This window comes from Apteryx rowi, unplaced genomic scaffold, assembly GCF_003343035.1.
Source record: "Apteryx rowi isolate R43461 unplaced genomic scaffold, aptRow1 scaffold_156, whole genome shotgun sequence".
Lineage (NCBI taxonomy): Eukaryota > Metazoa > Chordata > Aves > Apterygiformes > Apterygidae > Apteryx > Apteryx rowi.
Window position 1 is genome coordinate 1773918 of NW_020447819.1, and position 14636 is coordinate 1788553.

General features: G+C 35.1%; 1 protein-coding gene across 1 annotated transcript in view; it reads right to left on the bottom strand.

Moving 5' to 3' along the window:
* The window catches only part of VPS13C (vacuolar protein sorting 13 homolog C), a gene marked incomplete at its 5' end in the record, with an annotated part of 79594 nt that extends 65669 nt beyond the window's left edge, over positions 1-13925 (bottom strand). The window contains 16 exons of the mRNA XM_026059358.1: positions 375-514; positions 1479-1557; positions 1933-2062; positions 2525-2642; positions 3242-3368; positions 4082-4218; positions 4560-4674; positions 4848-5040; positions 6519-6661; positions 8488-8582; positions 9129-9264; positions 10456-10518; positions 11444-11615; positions 12347-12453; positions 13359-13486; positions 13836-13925. Coding sequence (XP_025915143.1) covers positions 375-514; positions 1479-1557; positions 1933-2062; positions 2525-2642; positions 3242-3368; positions 4082-4218; positions 4560-4674; positions 4848-5040; positions 6519-6661; positions 8488-8582; positions 9129-9264; positions 10456-10518; positions 11444-11615; positions 12347-12453; positions 13359-13486; positions 13836-13925 — 1973 coding nt within the window. The remainder of the gene's footprint in view (positions 1-374; positions 515-1478; positions 1558-1932; positions 2063-2524; positions 2643-3241; positions 3369-4081; positions 4219-4559; positions 4675-4847; positions 5041-6518; positions 6662-8487; positions 8583-9128; positions 9265-10455; positions 10519-11443; positions 11616-12346; positions 12454-13358; positions 13487-13835) is intronic.
* Between the last annotated feature and the right edge of the window lie 711 nt (positions 13926-14636).

Genomic DNA, 14636 nt, shown 5'->3' on the forward strand with positions numbered 1-14636 from the left:
ATATATATATATTTTTTAATTAAGGTGTTAAGTATAAAAAAAATTTTTAATGTAGTGAATATCTGGCTGTGGAAGGGGGGAGAATTTTGTATCACAGAAATCTTTTGGGGTTTGCTCTTTTTAAATGACCTGTTTGGGCATTTATTTTGTTCTTCTACTGCAACACTTCTTTCAAATCATGATTTAGGGTATTCCTGATGGAAAATGATGGTACCAAAACAGGGGTTTTTTGATGAATATGTGTATTTTTTTTTTATAGGTGGCTATGTTTTGTGTGTCCAACTTGGAGAACACTGCTAATAGAATATGAGGTAATTTTTTTTAAAGTATTCCTTATGCAGAAGGTAAAAATAGAATTAAAAAAAAAGACACACCTCTTTAATTTCAAACTTCAGTTGAAGATCTGTCAGCTCCTCTTTAACAAGTTCTTTATTTTTTATTTCTTCCCCTTTCATTGGAGACCTGTTAGTTGGTTCAGAACCTTCTCCAACATCAAAATATTCTTCTTCAGAGTCTACAGAACAGACGTGACCTCCTTCTTACTAACAAGGATTTTCCAGAAACAGGCACAAATCTCCTACCTTCTTTCCCATTCCAATATAACTTTAAACCAACTGATCAATTTAAACATAATCTGACAAAGTATACTTTTTAGATCTATACTGCTTTCTTAGCCATTGAATGAAAATGTGTAAGTGAAGAGGAGAAAAAGAAAATTAAATCCCTTATTAAGGAAAGCACTAGAGTTTAGCTGTATCATTAGTTAAAGAATCCATATAGAGAAGAATAGTTATAAGCAGTTATAATATCAATACATCAATTCATTTGCTATCCTAGTTCTGCATTTTTATACACAGGAAAACTTTGCTAGTGCAAAACACTCAAGGACAGTACCACCAGTGACGCTCAGAACAGTTTATTTCTACCATATGCTGGCTGCTTATGCAAGTACATATCCTTTAGACACGCTGCTGAACTTCCATGTGCCCACCCTTTTTGCCATAAGGCAAACACAATACAGAACAACTGAAGTATGTCCTACACAAACTCCTGAAGGGCAGCAGCAGATTAGTATCTGGCTAAATATATTTATTTAAATTAGTTCTGAAATAACAGGTTCCTCAATACTCTTCTCTGAAAGGTATCTCATGACATCTGGATAACTAAATTGGTATGCTGATAACTTCCTAATAAATTTGCTATTAACAGCTCACTCTACTTATGTTTAAGGCTGCTAATGCAGAAACTCCATAATATGAATTAATCCCCCCAAAATAGTGTGTTATCAAAAAAAGCAAATTCAGTATTTTGAGGTAACGTCAGCTCCTTAATCAAGTCTTCTTGTGCAATGGAAGTTAATCATACTCATCTCTACTGTCTCCATAACATGTTTTAAGATGAACATTAGCCAGAAAATTTTAGTTATTCCATAAATTATGACTTTCTACTTTTACAAACAAGTATCTGCAGCGTCTTACCTGACTCTATTTCTGCTAGCAACTGTGGGGTATTAAGTAAGCCTTTGCTAACAACAGGGATTGTGGGAATAGCCGATACCTAGAGAAAGGGAGAGGAAAAAAACAAAACAAAACACTGTTTTAAAGTCTACATAACCTAGTACTTCAGTCATATTTTTACCTGAAGATGCATCTTTCAATTGGCATTTCTCATATTTCCTAAAATGGTCAATTTTGCCAATGCATATACTGAAGCCAGCATGACAAGGCCCAGCTAGCCTTGTTTGTATAAGCCCAGCACAGTATGTCATAATAAAGACACTTTGCCCAGCCCAGCTGGAAGCTTTACATATCTCTTATTTCAAGAGAAGGAGATGACAGACATTAGCAGGAATACACTAATCTTAAAGACATCATTAAAGTGATCACATTTTTTATTTTCCTTTTTTTTCCCCCCCTCCTACAGTCAGCATACCTTTGTGCTTGGAATTGACATAGATGACTTCTCAGGCAATGGAATGCTATCAATCAGATCAAAAATTGCCTTGATTTTCTGGTCAGAAAGTCTGACGTGCACCAAAGGAAGCCCGCCTGACACTTTAAACCTTAAAACAAAACAAACAAACAAAAACCCACAGAAGAGAGATTACAAGAAGCAGAAAATGATTACTGAACTAAAACCTAACATTTGGAACCTTTGACTGTGAGCATAATCCAAAAATTTGATTAATTCCAAGTACATACCAACTCTTGATTTAAAATCTTATTAATATCTATACCCATATATAAAGATCACATCACAGTAAAGCCAGCAATTCTGTATTAAAAATAGAAGCTGGACCCAACTTAAACAGTGTAGTCAGTAACCAATGGAGGTGACAAGGGAACGACCAGCCAAAAAAAACCCCAAAAAGTAGTAGGCTACTTTTATTTCCTTCCTATAGAAGGACCTAATATTAATGCCTTCAAATTCAAAAGTGTGATTGAAGCTTTGGAGAAAACATAACTTGCTTTTCTATAAGTACCAAGTAATTAAAAAAGAAGTCCTCTCAACATTGATACATTACTTTGCCATCCTGGTATCTTTTTCGACCATTGATTTTGCCAACTGTACATGAATATCCATAGGCTGTAATACATGCAAAGTTGATGGATGTTGAAATCGAGCCTTCTTCCAGTCTTCACCTGCAAATGTTTAGACAATTTAGATGAAAAAAGTATTGCTTGCTAATTGCTCTAATTAAGGTAACATGTAAAGGTATTCAAGTAGCATCACTAGAAAAGGTTAAAGAACCCACTCAAACTGGGGAATCCTAGACCATTTGGGTGAAGTATTTTAAAAGCTTCTGAATACATTTTCAACAGTCTTTAAAAAAAAAAAAAAAAAATTGCCTTAGCAGCCTTGAGCCCAATTCTATACTAAAAGATGTATCCTTACATAAATCACAAAAATATAACAATGATCAAGCATTCTGCTGACTGCACAACTCAAGTCCAAACGAAGCATCATTATGGCCAATTCCAGCTTTATTTTCCTCCATCTTAAGGAAAAAGAAAACAGTTCTACGCATTTATGTTGCTTGCTGGCATCAAAGTAAAGAAACTGGCAAGAAAATTATTCAGTTTAATACCAGAAGTATGTACTGTAAGACCATTTAGTTGTGCTAGTTTTAATGTCTTTAGTTAGTGCTAGTTTTGGTTTGCCTCTTTTCTTTAAATAACATACTTATTACACTTAAGTATCCTTAATCAATACTTTGAATAAACAGCAGCTATGTTTTTACCTGCTCTGACAAAAAGAAGTTGCACATTTTTTACTTCCACATCAAACTTGTCATAAGCTTTGTCCATAATCTCTTCTAAAGATGGAAAGCTAGAAGCTTGACTACTGCCTTGATTTATGCTGTTCAGCTAAACACATAAGTGACAAGAAAAAGTTAAGTCTACAACTTGCACATACATGCTATTAATTCTAGTGAAGATGAAAAAGATAATTTTGACTCTTATGGAGAAGAGATCTTAATTTATTTCAGACTTTGCTTGATAAGGATAAGCAGAATGTTTTTATAAGTTTTATGAATCCATTTAATTTGAGTTATGCAAAAAACAAGTTTATCATTAGTTAACGAATTTACTGTTAGAGTATGGCTAAGTAAAATATTTATTTGATCAGACAATTAAAATGAAGTTAAATGTCATTTTTCAGCTTTACAGGAACAAGAGAGTCATCTTTCAAACTCCAAATAAAGAAAAAAATATGTATTTTTTTTTAACATTCCCTTATATTAATGATTTTTTTTAATTTTTCCTAAAATGGTAGCCTTTTAAGTTCACATGTCATCCAGAAAGGAAAGATGTTATATGGTAAACTAGTAGGATCTTATGTCACCAACAATGAAAATGTTTCCTCAGGAAAGTACGAGTATGACAAAGAACTTAACACCTCTGAACACTGACGCAACTGCTGATGACTCGAATGACTTTGTAACAAGTATCTTAAAAAAACACATTCACAAGTGATCATCTTTGCCCTTCAGAAACAAGATAGTTCCAGATGACAGCTATGTCAAGAGAAGAGAGTATTTTCTTCTTTGAAGCTCAGAAAAAAGAAGCCATTTATATACCTGAAATGTACCGAAGTCTAAAATAAGCAAATCTGATTTTTCATAGTAGAAACCTGTCTGTGGAACCACAAGGTAGGAAGGTTTCAGATTAATCTTCAAGTCAAGGACTTTCCGCATTTCAATAATGTGAACTAATCCTTAAATAAAAGAGAAACATTAAAACTGACATTCGATTCACAGGTAAAACATTTCTTCCATTCCACATATAAAAAGGTGTTGTTTATTCAAAAGACAATGCATCTTGTGTAACATTTTATTGATTTCTCATTAAACTGAAGGTTCCTCCTCACAAAGCATCCACTAACCCTCCAAGTCAAAAAAAAGCAAAAAACAACCCCCCCCCAAATATGATTCTATAACATTACATTCTATTTAGGCAGCAACCACAACTTAAGCAAAGAGTTTTGAAAATCCCATAGAAATCTTTTATGATATTCAAGAGTTCACCTCAGAGATGAGATTGATGTTATCATCCTACCTGTAGCAGTTCTTTCCTTAATTTCTTCCAACTTCATTAACGTGACTGTTGTTAATTTTTCAAGATCCATTCCCTTATTTGTCTGGAAGAACTCTATCATTGCATTTATTGTTCTCTTACAAGAAAGAAAGAGACACAGAATTATCAATATATACAGAAATCACTTAGCAAAAACCTCCAAATTATGACACACGAATTGACAGAGCAAGAACAGTAAGAATAACAGGGGGGAAAGAAAAAAGAAACGGAGAATCACAAAAAGAGGTTTCTGTTTGAGTTACTACTCACTGCATCGTATTTTATTTCCACAGGCTGCGATTCAATAGTAAGACTCTGGTCAGCAGCACTATCCTCTGGGTTAATATTAAACTCTATCTTAAGTAGAGATGACTTCTTATCCCCTATGGAAGCCACAAGGGATGGTACAATGTTTTCTTGTCTCAGGCCTGTAATATACCAGTTTTCAAGCTTTGCTTCCACCCTAAAGATGACAAATAGTTAAATATTATTTAATTATAGTACAGAATGCAGTTCTATCTAGAAAGGACATAGAGGATTAGAAAGCCTTTGATAAAGGAAAACATGAAACAAACCTAGCTACACAGGACTAACATACCACAGAGTTAAGAAAAAGTTACATTAATAAAAAGGAAAAATAAACTAAATAGGAGGCAATATGTTCACAGCAACACAATGGTGATATTTTCTTTTTATGTCCTGTCAGCTGAGAGATGGACTGTTTAACTTTCAAGCTCAAGTTTATTAAGAGTTATTAAGAGAATCAGTTACAAAAGAAATGAGAGGTACAGTATTTATACTACAGGTGAAAAAAAAAAGATTGTTAACTGTTCCTTACTGATTTCAAAACAAGTTATGGACAGTCTCACTCTCTTTGGTGCAAATGGAAATTTTTTACTATCACCTTCATTAGGAACAGGTTCATTAGGAACAAGGATAAGTAGGGTCAGCAGTAAAATGCCTATGAAAGTCAATCATGCAAGCACCCCTAAACTAGACAAATTTCATTCAGCCTTAGAAGTACATATTGGATAAGAAACTTCTTTTACGGTCCTGAGTCTACACAACCAGAATTTCTACACTCCCTTGACCACCCCTTCTCTCTTCCCCTGCCCCGACTTTGGGATGCAACACAGTTTGGGCATAATTAAGATCACAAGCATGGCTCTATTAAGATAGGCTAATTAAATTTTTTCTGAAACTTCCAATCAACAAAAGTGTCTTTTCTACTGTTTCAATCATGCTAATTATATGGCATGCATTTTTCAAGTTTCTTTGTAATTTTGTGCAGCATTCAGGCTGCACCTTTTAATATTCCTCAAAACTATTTTCACCAAAATATTTCAAGAGTCAGCAGTTGAGCTGGTGAGCTTATGCACAAAGTCAGAAGATGGAGGAACTACAAATGAAAGCACGAAAAGTGCACAGACTCATTTTACAGGCACTAAAAATCTTATTCACTGACTGTACAAGACAATAATTTTTCTTTAATATTGCTGGTGTGCCCTTATCTTAAAACACAGGAAGGACTCAGTTTTCCATATTCTGGGTAATCTCCTAACCACAACACAGAGGGGGACACATTTGTCATTTCTGTTGGAAATCAACAACACATTCAGTAGCTTGGTGAGAGTATACTATCCAGACCATTTCATATTGCTTAAATATCAACTCCCCAAATTAATATTCAGCACTTCAACATTTGGATGCAAGAAATAGCTTAATGTTCATGAAGACTAACAGTGCTTTCTTCATTCCACTCTACATTATTCACCACATAAGTGAAAGTAACTTTTCAAATTACCTATAGAAACAGGGAAAATACAGAATCCCTGTAATTTTACGAGTCAATATACAATATAATGCACTGTTGAAGAAAAAAAGGACAAAGTTGGAAAGAGAAGTGATGTTTCTACAAAAAGAAAATACCAAGCTAATTACTTTATGGCTTGTGCTCCTGGACGCTGCGATACTTTGGTACTCAGATCAATTATCTGTACTTTAAGTGTTTCTGGCACGTTCTTGTCTTCTTTAATTGTAAGAGAAGTACTTAACAGCTTCAGTGTCACAACATGGGCAACATACTAACAAGGAGGACAGAGAAAATTGAGATTAGTTATCTTGATGTTAATAATTCCTTAGAATTTTAATTTAAACTAATCTATGAAATGTGGTAGTTGCAGCTACTCCAGTAGCCAAAGGTAATGCATACATCCCCATGCAGGAAGCTAAGTATAAAGCCTTTACTTTCATTCAACCCCTATCAGTCATTTCTGTAACATAAAAGAGTATTTCAAACTATGCAGAGTATCTAATCTGTATCTCTTGTCAGGAGGCAGAGGGGATTTTTTTTAAACTGTGAAAGCAAGCGTAGTTAAGCTATACTCAATGCAGAGCTAGCAAGCTCAAACAAAGTCATCATAATCCCACCAAATAACTATATTTTAAAAGATACTGTATAGATACCTTTGCTGTTCTTGCTGCTGAATTGTCAAGTACTGATCTTGTCAAGAATGGGTTTTGCCTTCCTGAGATAAGTACCATTTGGCGGCCTTGTCAGTCAGAAATTTAAGAATCAAATAATACTTTCTATCTGAATTTAAAGCCTGCACATTTCTTCACTGTACTGAGAGATATGAAACCACCTTTATATTTAATAATTTGTCCAAATAAGGAATGGAAATTCTTCCACACAGGGAACAAGGAATGGGTGAAACAAACAGAAAAATGCAACAGTATTGGACGTTGTTTGGACCACGTCTCTATGTTGGTAAGACGACACTTGCTGCTGCTCTACTCTTTTCAGTTTGACAAGAACACGAACTCTCAACTGCACAGAGACTGGGATGATGCCACTCCAGTAATTCTGAGCTTCCTCATGTGACACACATGCAGGATTATGATTAAATTTAACAAAAACGTACAAGGTTGGAGTGGGGTTTTTTTGGGTGGGTCGGGGGCAGGTTTGATGAGAGAAATAAAAAGAATGGGGGAGAGGGGCGCAGGGGAGAAGTGATATCCTGCTTAAAAGAAACACTCCTAATGTAAAAAGTGCTTCTGTAAATGATGAGCAACTCTAAGCAGAACCACCATTTAAAACTACAATGGTAATAGCATTCACAGAAAATGAGTATACCAAGAGAAACCTTAACCTTTGGCATTTTCTTAGTTGTGTACTTCCAAGTTTTCTTTCCATAAACCCTCCCCAAAATACCATAGAGTTTATCTTTTATTTCCTCGCATAACAATCCAAAAAAAATCTGACATATTAAAACATTTTTTAAGTTATACTTTCCTTTTTGTTGTAGAAAAAAGTACTACAACAGAAGTCTGTCTACTTCAAATGATATATTAATCGTTAGAACAAATGTTTCAATGAAACGTAACATGATGCTTTTAAGAGAAACCTCCCTGAAAATTATAAATATTAGGCTAAACAGGAAATAATCACATTAACGCTTACCTTTCTACAAACACCTATTCAATTATCAGAATCAAATTGACTTTTTAGATCTAAAATGAACAAAAAGACCATACAGACTAATTCAGTTTTCACTACAACACATAGCAAGAAACAGACACAATAAAAAGGCAAGTATGGAATCTCTTTTCATTTACAGTCACTTTTTTTATTCTCTTTCAGGTTGTGAACAGCTATCTATATTCCAATTCCTGATACTTCTAAATCACTCCTGGATATGGTTATGCACAAGGGCATCCAAGGAAACACTAGCCATTCTTCATATTTTCTGAAAAACAATTTTCTTTTTTTGTAATCACCTTTGTACATTCAATATAGACTGGATTTGCACTGACACATATTCCATCAGTAATTGCTTTTCTTAAGGCTAATGAGCCTCAGAAAGTTTTTTTTTTTTTTTTTTAAACCATTCCCATAGAAGTTGCCTACCTGCTTTGGTAAGGAAAGGTGATGGGAGCTGTCACTGTATCCAATAGCAGTAAAAAGCTTAGCTTTCTCTTCTGGTGTCATTAGTTCATCAATAGCTTAAAAATAAACAAACCCATGCATTTACACTTTGATTAGTAACTATAAGTGATTTCCCTTTAATGTGTCTACTGTCCTTTACTCAAGTTTGGCTGAAACATCAAGCTTATCTTCTTCTGATTCTCCATATTGCCAAAAGTTCCATATTATAAAATTATGGACATAGAACCAGTCTTCTTACATGGTGTTAAATATGTTGCACAGACATCAACATCATTTATATTGCAAGAGGACCCATAATTTCCAATAAGCAAAATAGCTTTGAGGAGTACTATTAGAACTTCTGGTTCAGACAGCAGATCACCAGAAGAACACAGCATTTTGATTCTGAAATGTTTATGGCCTTTTCAGAAGTATGTCTTATTTGCCAACTCTATTCATCAACGTTATGTAATACTATAAAATGAATCAATACAGCATAGTACTGTCTTTCCCTTACTCTCCTCTCCTGTGCAGTAGGAAGCACAACATATACTAACTTGCTTCTTACTGTGTATAAAAACTTAAAATATACATTAAATTAGTATATTTCAGTTTAAACCTACTTTCAGGAACTGGTGATTCTTCATCTTCCTTTTTTCTAGATTCTTTCTTACCCCAGAAACCACCAAACCAGCCTCCACTTTTTTTTTCTACTTCAGTGGATTTCTTCTTCAGTAATTTTTGTCCTGATCTTACCATCTATAAATCAGACATTAAAATACAGAATAATAATAAACTGGTTTTACATAAGTAATATATGTAGTATGCTGACTAAACAGATACTTAATTGAGAGACAGGAATACCATCCCTGCAAGAGATTAAGAATGCTTTGACTTACACACCAGATAGAAGCAAAAAGAGGGGATGAGGGAGAAAGCAAGTGGGTGTTATTTTGCATGGCCTTTCTCTCTTTCATTTTGTGCACTTCACTACCATTTAGACTACAAAAAGACAAGAACCACATGCAGAAAGAAAGAATGTAAGAGAAAGCAAGAAGCAATTGCATTTCTTAAATCCAATTTGTTAATACAGTAACAAACCTGAATACTGATCCTGTAACACTAGGTATATTTTGAACTTTTTAACCATACCACACTTTCCGTTTTAAAAATGAAAGTCTGACCAGAAAAGACTCAAAAATAAGCAACATCATTTTTCCTTTTTCATCTTCATTTTACATATATCCTGGATGTGTTGACAAATACTGATGTTACATTGTCATGAACAGTAATGCCACAATGCAAATACAGAGGCTGATTTTAAGGCTAGGAAAACAGCATGCTCTCAGATGACTGTTCTGAGCTTACGCACAGTGTGTGTACGCACAGGTGTTTTTGATCTTAACTGCAGATACAGCACTTTTCATACTGTTATAACAAGCTCAGTGTTAACAGTGATTTCCAAAGTCAAATGCAGCTAGTGACTTCATCTGCCTTTTAATCATTTCTCAGAGTGGTTCTCTAATTAGATTGCCCATCCTCTAAAAAAGGACCAGAATATATCAAGGCAGGTAGTATGGGAACAGCTGTACATGTTGGACTTCACACAGTGACAGTACCAGTCTTGAAATAACAGAAGTCAAAGGAAGAAAGGCGGTAGAAAAAAAAAAAAAAAAAAATCATTAAATCAGCACTCCAGATAATGGCCTGAATGGTATAGAGTGGGTAGCAGCAACACTTTACACACACACACACACACACACACAGTTCCTACTTAGGTGTTTTGGAACTGGTTTCCAATTACTCCTGTCCTGGAAAGATAAGCGACTTGCCTTTTCTCCTCCCCATCCAGTCATACTCTTATCACCACAGAGTTTTTCAAAATATTATCATGACAGAACAATCCTGTTCAAAATGCTACAGTATTACTGAACAGAACTTATTTCTTACCTCAACTTGTGCTTGTTGTCTTGCTAAAATTATGTTGAAGACATCGAGTTTTCTTTCTAGGTCCTGTAAAATGTATGGTGAAATCATTTGCCTCTAAAGCACATTTTAAAAAAAAAAAGCTCACCACTACAGCTCCTCTACTAGCCTTTTCACATTCATGCTCTAATTTCTTTCTAGACATGCTCTTTTCTTTCAAAGGTATACCTGCTGCAGAAGTTCACCAGAAGATGAAACCTGACATGCAACAGTCTTTTAAAACAGATCAATTTTCCACTTCAGTAAATGCAAAGCTCATTAATATGTAACCAAAAAAGGTTAATTTAAATAGCACTTCACTATTTTCTTTCTTTCCACAAAAGGTTGCTTTATACTCTGAACTTCAGATTAAAACTTTATTTCCACAGAGGTCTTGTGCACTAGTAAAACCATCAACCATGATTACTGTCATATATAAAAAATTATTTAATAAAGCCCCCAAAACATGCATACATACTTTCTCTAATGTGACAATCTTATCAGCATCTTTTGAATGTTAGAAGGTGTCATGTTTAAAGTGATTTTAACTTACTCCAGCTTTATCTTTGAAAGGCAGACATTATCATCACTGAGGCTGGTTCAGGCTTTACACAGAAACTAAACAAGGGAAAAGCTACATTTCTTTCTGATATTTATGGCTCTACAAAAACACATACTGTGGACCCAACACTCCACTACATTCTGTGCAAATATTTATAGAGCTACTCATTATCCCCATCTATTTCAAAACATACTAAAAATTTGGCATTTAATAGGAAATCTTAAGAGACTGCTTTTTAACTCCTAAGTCAACACTCAGGAAAAGAGAGATTTCTTGTGGTCTTAAAAACAGCCATACTCATTGGTTAAAGGTCTAGTAAAAAACAAAAACAAAAAAAGGAAAATTTCAGTAGTAAAACGTCAACAATGTTTATTGAACCAAGAAATATACTGCCATAGCAACACCACATACCTGAATTTGCCTCTGTGTTTCTTCGGATAGTTTACTCTGCATCAGCTTGTTCTTGTATACATTTTTATAACTCTTCAGAAGCTGCCTATGTTGTTTTATGCTACTCCACGACCACATACGAGTATGTCTTTTGACGTGAACTTCAAGAACACTGTTACCTGCATATTTCCACCTACAATAATTCCACACTTTGAGTAACTTCCCATTTCATTTTGCGCATTATGACTTAAAATAAAATTACAGAGGCAGTTTAGCAATAGGTAAGTATTTTGCTCACAGCTTGCCATCTAAGTAACCTTGCTTATAAAGAAAGTTTAATGGTTTCAACATCACTTTTGAAAGATGGACTCATATGTTATATTTAATGACTGAAGGACTACATATCAACATTCTCTAGTGACTGTGTATTTGTAAATTTGGGCTGTAACAGCATTAAGTACACAGTCATTAAAACTAAAGCACTTTGATAATCAGCATCACTTAAGCATTCTGAAAAAATCCACAGAATTTATCAGCTCAAAACTTCATGAACTGAAATTGCAGCTGACACACACATTTCCCTTGTATCACATTTGATAATTTCAGAAAGGTTAAAACAAAAACAACAACAAAAAAAAACACCCAAACACACATGCACCCTTATCTTCTAACCTCAAGAGGGAACACTGGCATTTAGCTTAGAGATTATGGGGGCAGGGTCAGCCTTGCAAGCTGGATTTTCATTTGGTTCTTTCATATGACCTCTCCTGCAAATTTGTTTATACTTGGCTAAGCAAAACACTGTTAAAGTAATAATGATACATGCAATGTAGCTATAAACCCACCATTAACCACCAAGGAGAATAAAGAGACTAGAGAGAAGTTCAGTGTCTCCCAAAGAATGCATGAACACATGCAGCTTACCATTGTTTAGCATTTTTATGGAGACACACATTCGGTCTGAATCTTCGGTATGGTGCATTGCGAACCATGTAATCTACAGACTCCAGAAGATCTATCATGCTGAGGTACTAAAGACATGAAAACAAGTTTCTCAGCACAAGTTCACATTTTGTTACATAGTGTTTAAAATACGCATACATTTACCAGAGTCTTCAGTATTTCTCAGAGTATATAGAAATGTAGGCCTATGTAGTTTTATAAGTATCGAAAAGCACACCAACTATACTCACTGCTCTCAGAGAGCACCGCCTTATGAATTTCAGGTTCCCTTGAGGGCCAAAAACAATTTGTGTTTTCTGTTAGCTTGCTCACCACCAAGTATCGAACTTTCTCAAACTGATCTTATTTTCTTCCTTTGTCAATATCCGATTTCCCCAATTTGAAACAACTGTTGCATTAGTTGATGCTATTGGTACTGTTACAAACACAGCTTCCACTTTGACATGAACAAGAGCTTAAAAAAAAAAAGTATTTAAACAAACCAACCATAAATAATCAGAGTAACTTGCAACACTGACTGCTGTGGAGCTATCTAAAGGAGTTACTGGATACATCAGTGGGCTCTGCTGCCAAAGCCAGTATAGTTCATTCATTCCCACCTTTCCATCTTGGCATCCCTTCAGTCACAGTATTGGCTTACAGTTTTATCAGATAAAGCAGAATAAGGGCTACTCATAAGAATCATTCCATTCTCCATGTGAAAAAAAAATGCTACTTTAAGTGCTGAATATAGGTCAGGGGACCTTACCCAGAGAGTCCACAGATAACACAGGGTCAGAGTATTAGGATCTACCACCAGGACGTGCCTGTTACACAGATGTGTTCACATGGTTCCTGCTACAGGGTTTAAACAGTCTACTCACATAAACAGAGAACTCACAAACAATGTTTTTAAACAAATAAACAAAAAAGAATCCTACAGCTTTTGTCACAAGCTCTAGAATAAGTGATAACAGATAGCAAGCCAGCCTACCTGTGGCTTAGTGAGTTCAATGGCAATTCTCTGTACTTCTACATTCCAATCAAGCTTGGGAGTTTTTAGTTCTACTTCTGCATATGGGTTGATAAAGAGTCTTGCAGATGCTGATACTGGTCGAAAAACTTAAAGATAAAAATTTGTGATTAGTTCTACGTTTAAGACTAAAGAATGAGAAGCCATTTTAAAGTACTTTCTTCTGCTACCTGACAGAAGTCTGAAGAGACCAACCACACCAACCACTTAATAGGGATAATGTGTATGCTTAAGACCCACAAATTCATCATGCAACTCTTCCCAAAAATGAAGTTAGCCCAGCAGTCATCAAAAGGCATACAAGCTCTAAGCTGTTACATTATGTTAAGGTTTTTGTAAAATAAAGCTAGTTAGGTCATGCCTATTCGATCAGGCCAGTCTATTGTACACTAACATGCTCACAAAAGCTGTATATTCTTTCATTCCTAGCTTACTTACTATACTGGTAGTCTTGAGGCTGGTTACTGCTACATGGAATTCCTCTTTTCAGCTGATCCTGCGAAGAAAAACAATACTGACTAGCAATTGCTGAAAAGTATCACTTGTGGATGGTTTTCTAAAATTGGAGTAGACCAGCTCAAATTCACATGTACTCTGCAGGTTTGCTTGTTTGTTTAATGGGAAATCTAATGCAGCACAAGTACTTTAAGAGTAAACAGTTTTAATATTGGCTTTCTCCAGATTAAAAAAGATCTAAGTTTCTCATATCAAGAGAAAGCTTAGTGCAGTCTTCATTCAACTTTCCTCAAACTCTTGCAGATTTAGAAACATATAGCTCATGTGTACACTGACATGTGAAATGTAACAGAAAGTTTTTAAATTCCTTGAAGGTTTCCAACAGTGTATATTCACATTCTACCTTTCCTATTGTTTAGCATATGGTTATGACACTTGAGTCGTCTGTTATTCTGCAGTTAAGAGAAGAACTCAAGATAGAGAGTCTTATTTCAAGATGAGATCTGTCTTGCACTATAATTCTTCAGCATTCTATCCAGAATGCTATACTCATATGGAAATATTTTATCTTGTTTCAGAATTGCAGTGGCACAAGCAGTTAAAGCAGAAGGCCTTCTAGAAATATGTACGTATTACAGAATCACAGAATCACAGAATCACTGAGGTTGGAAGGGACCTCTGGAGATCATCTAGTCCAACCCCCCTGCTCAAGCAGGGTCACCTAGAGCACATTGCACAGGATTGCATCCAGGCGGCTTTTGAATATCTCCAGAGAAGGAGACT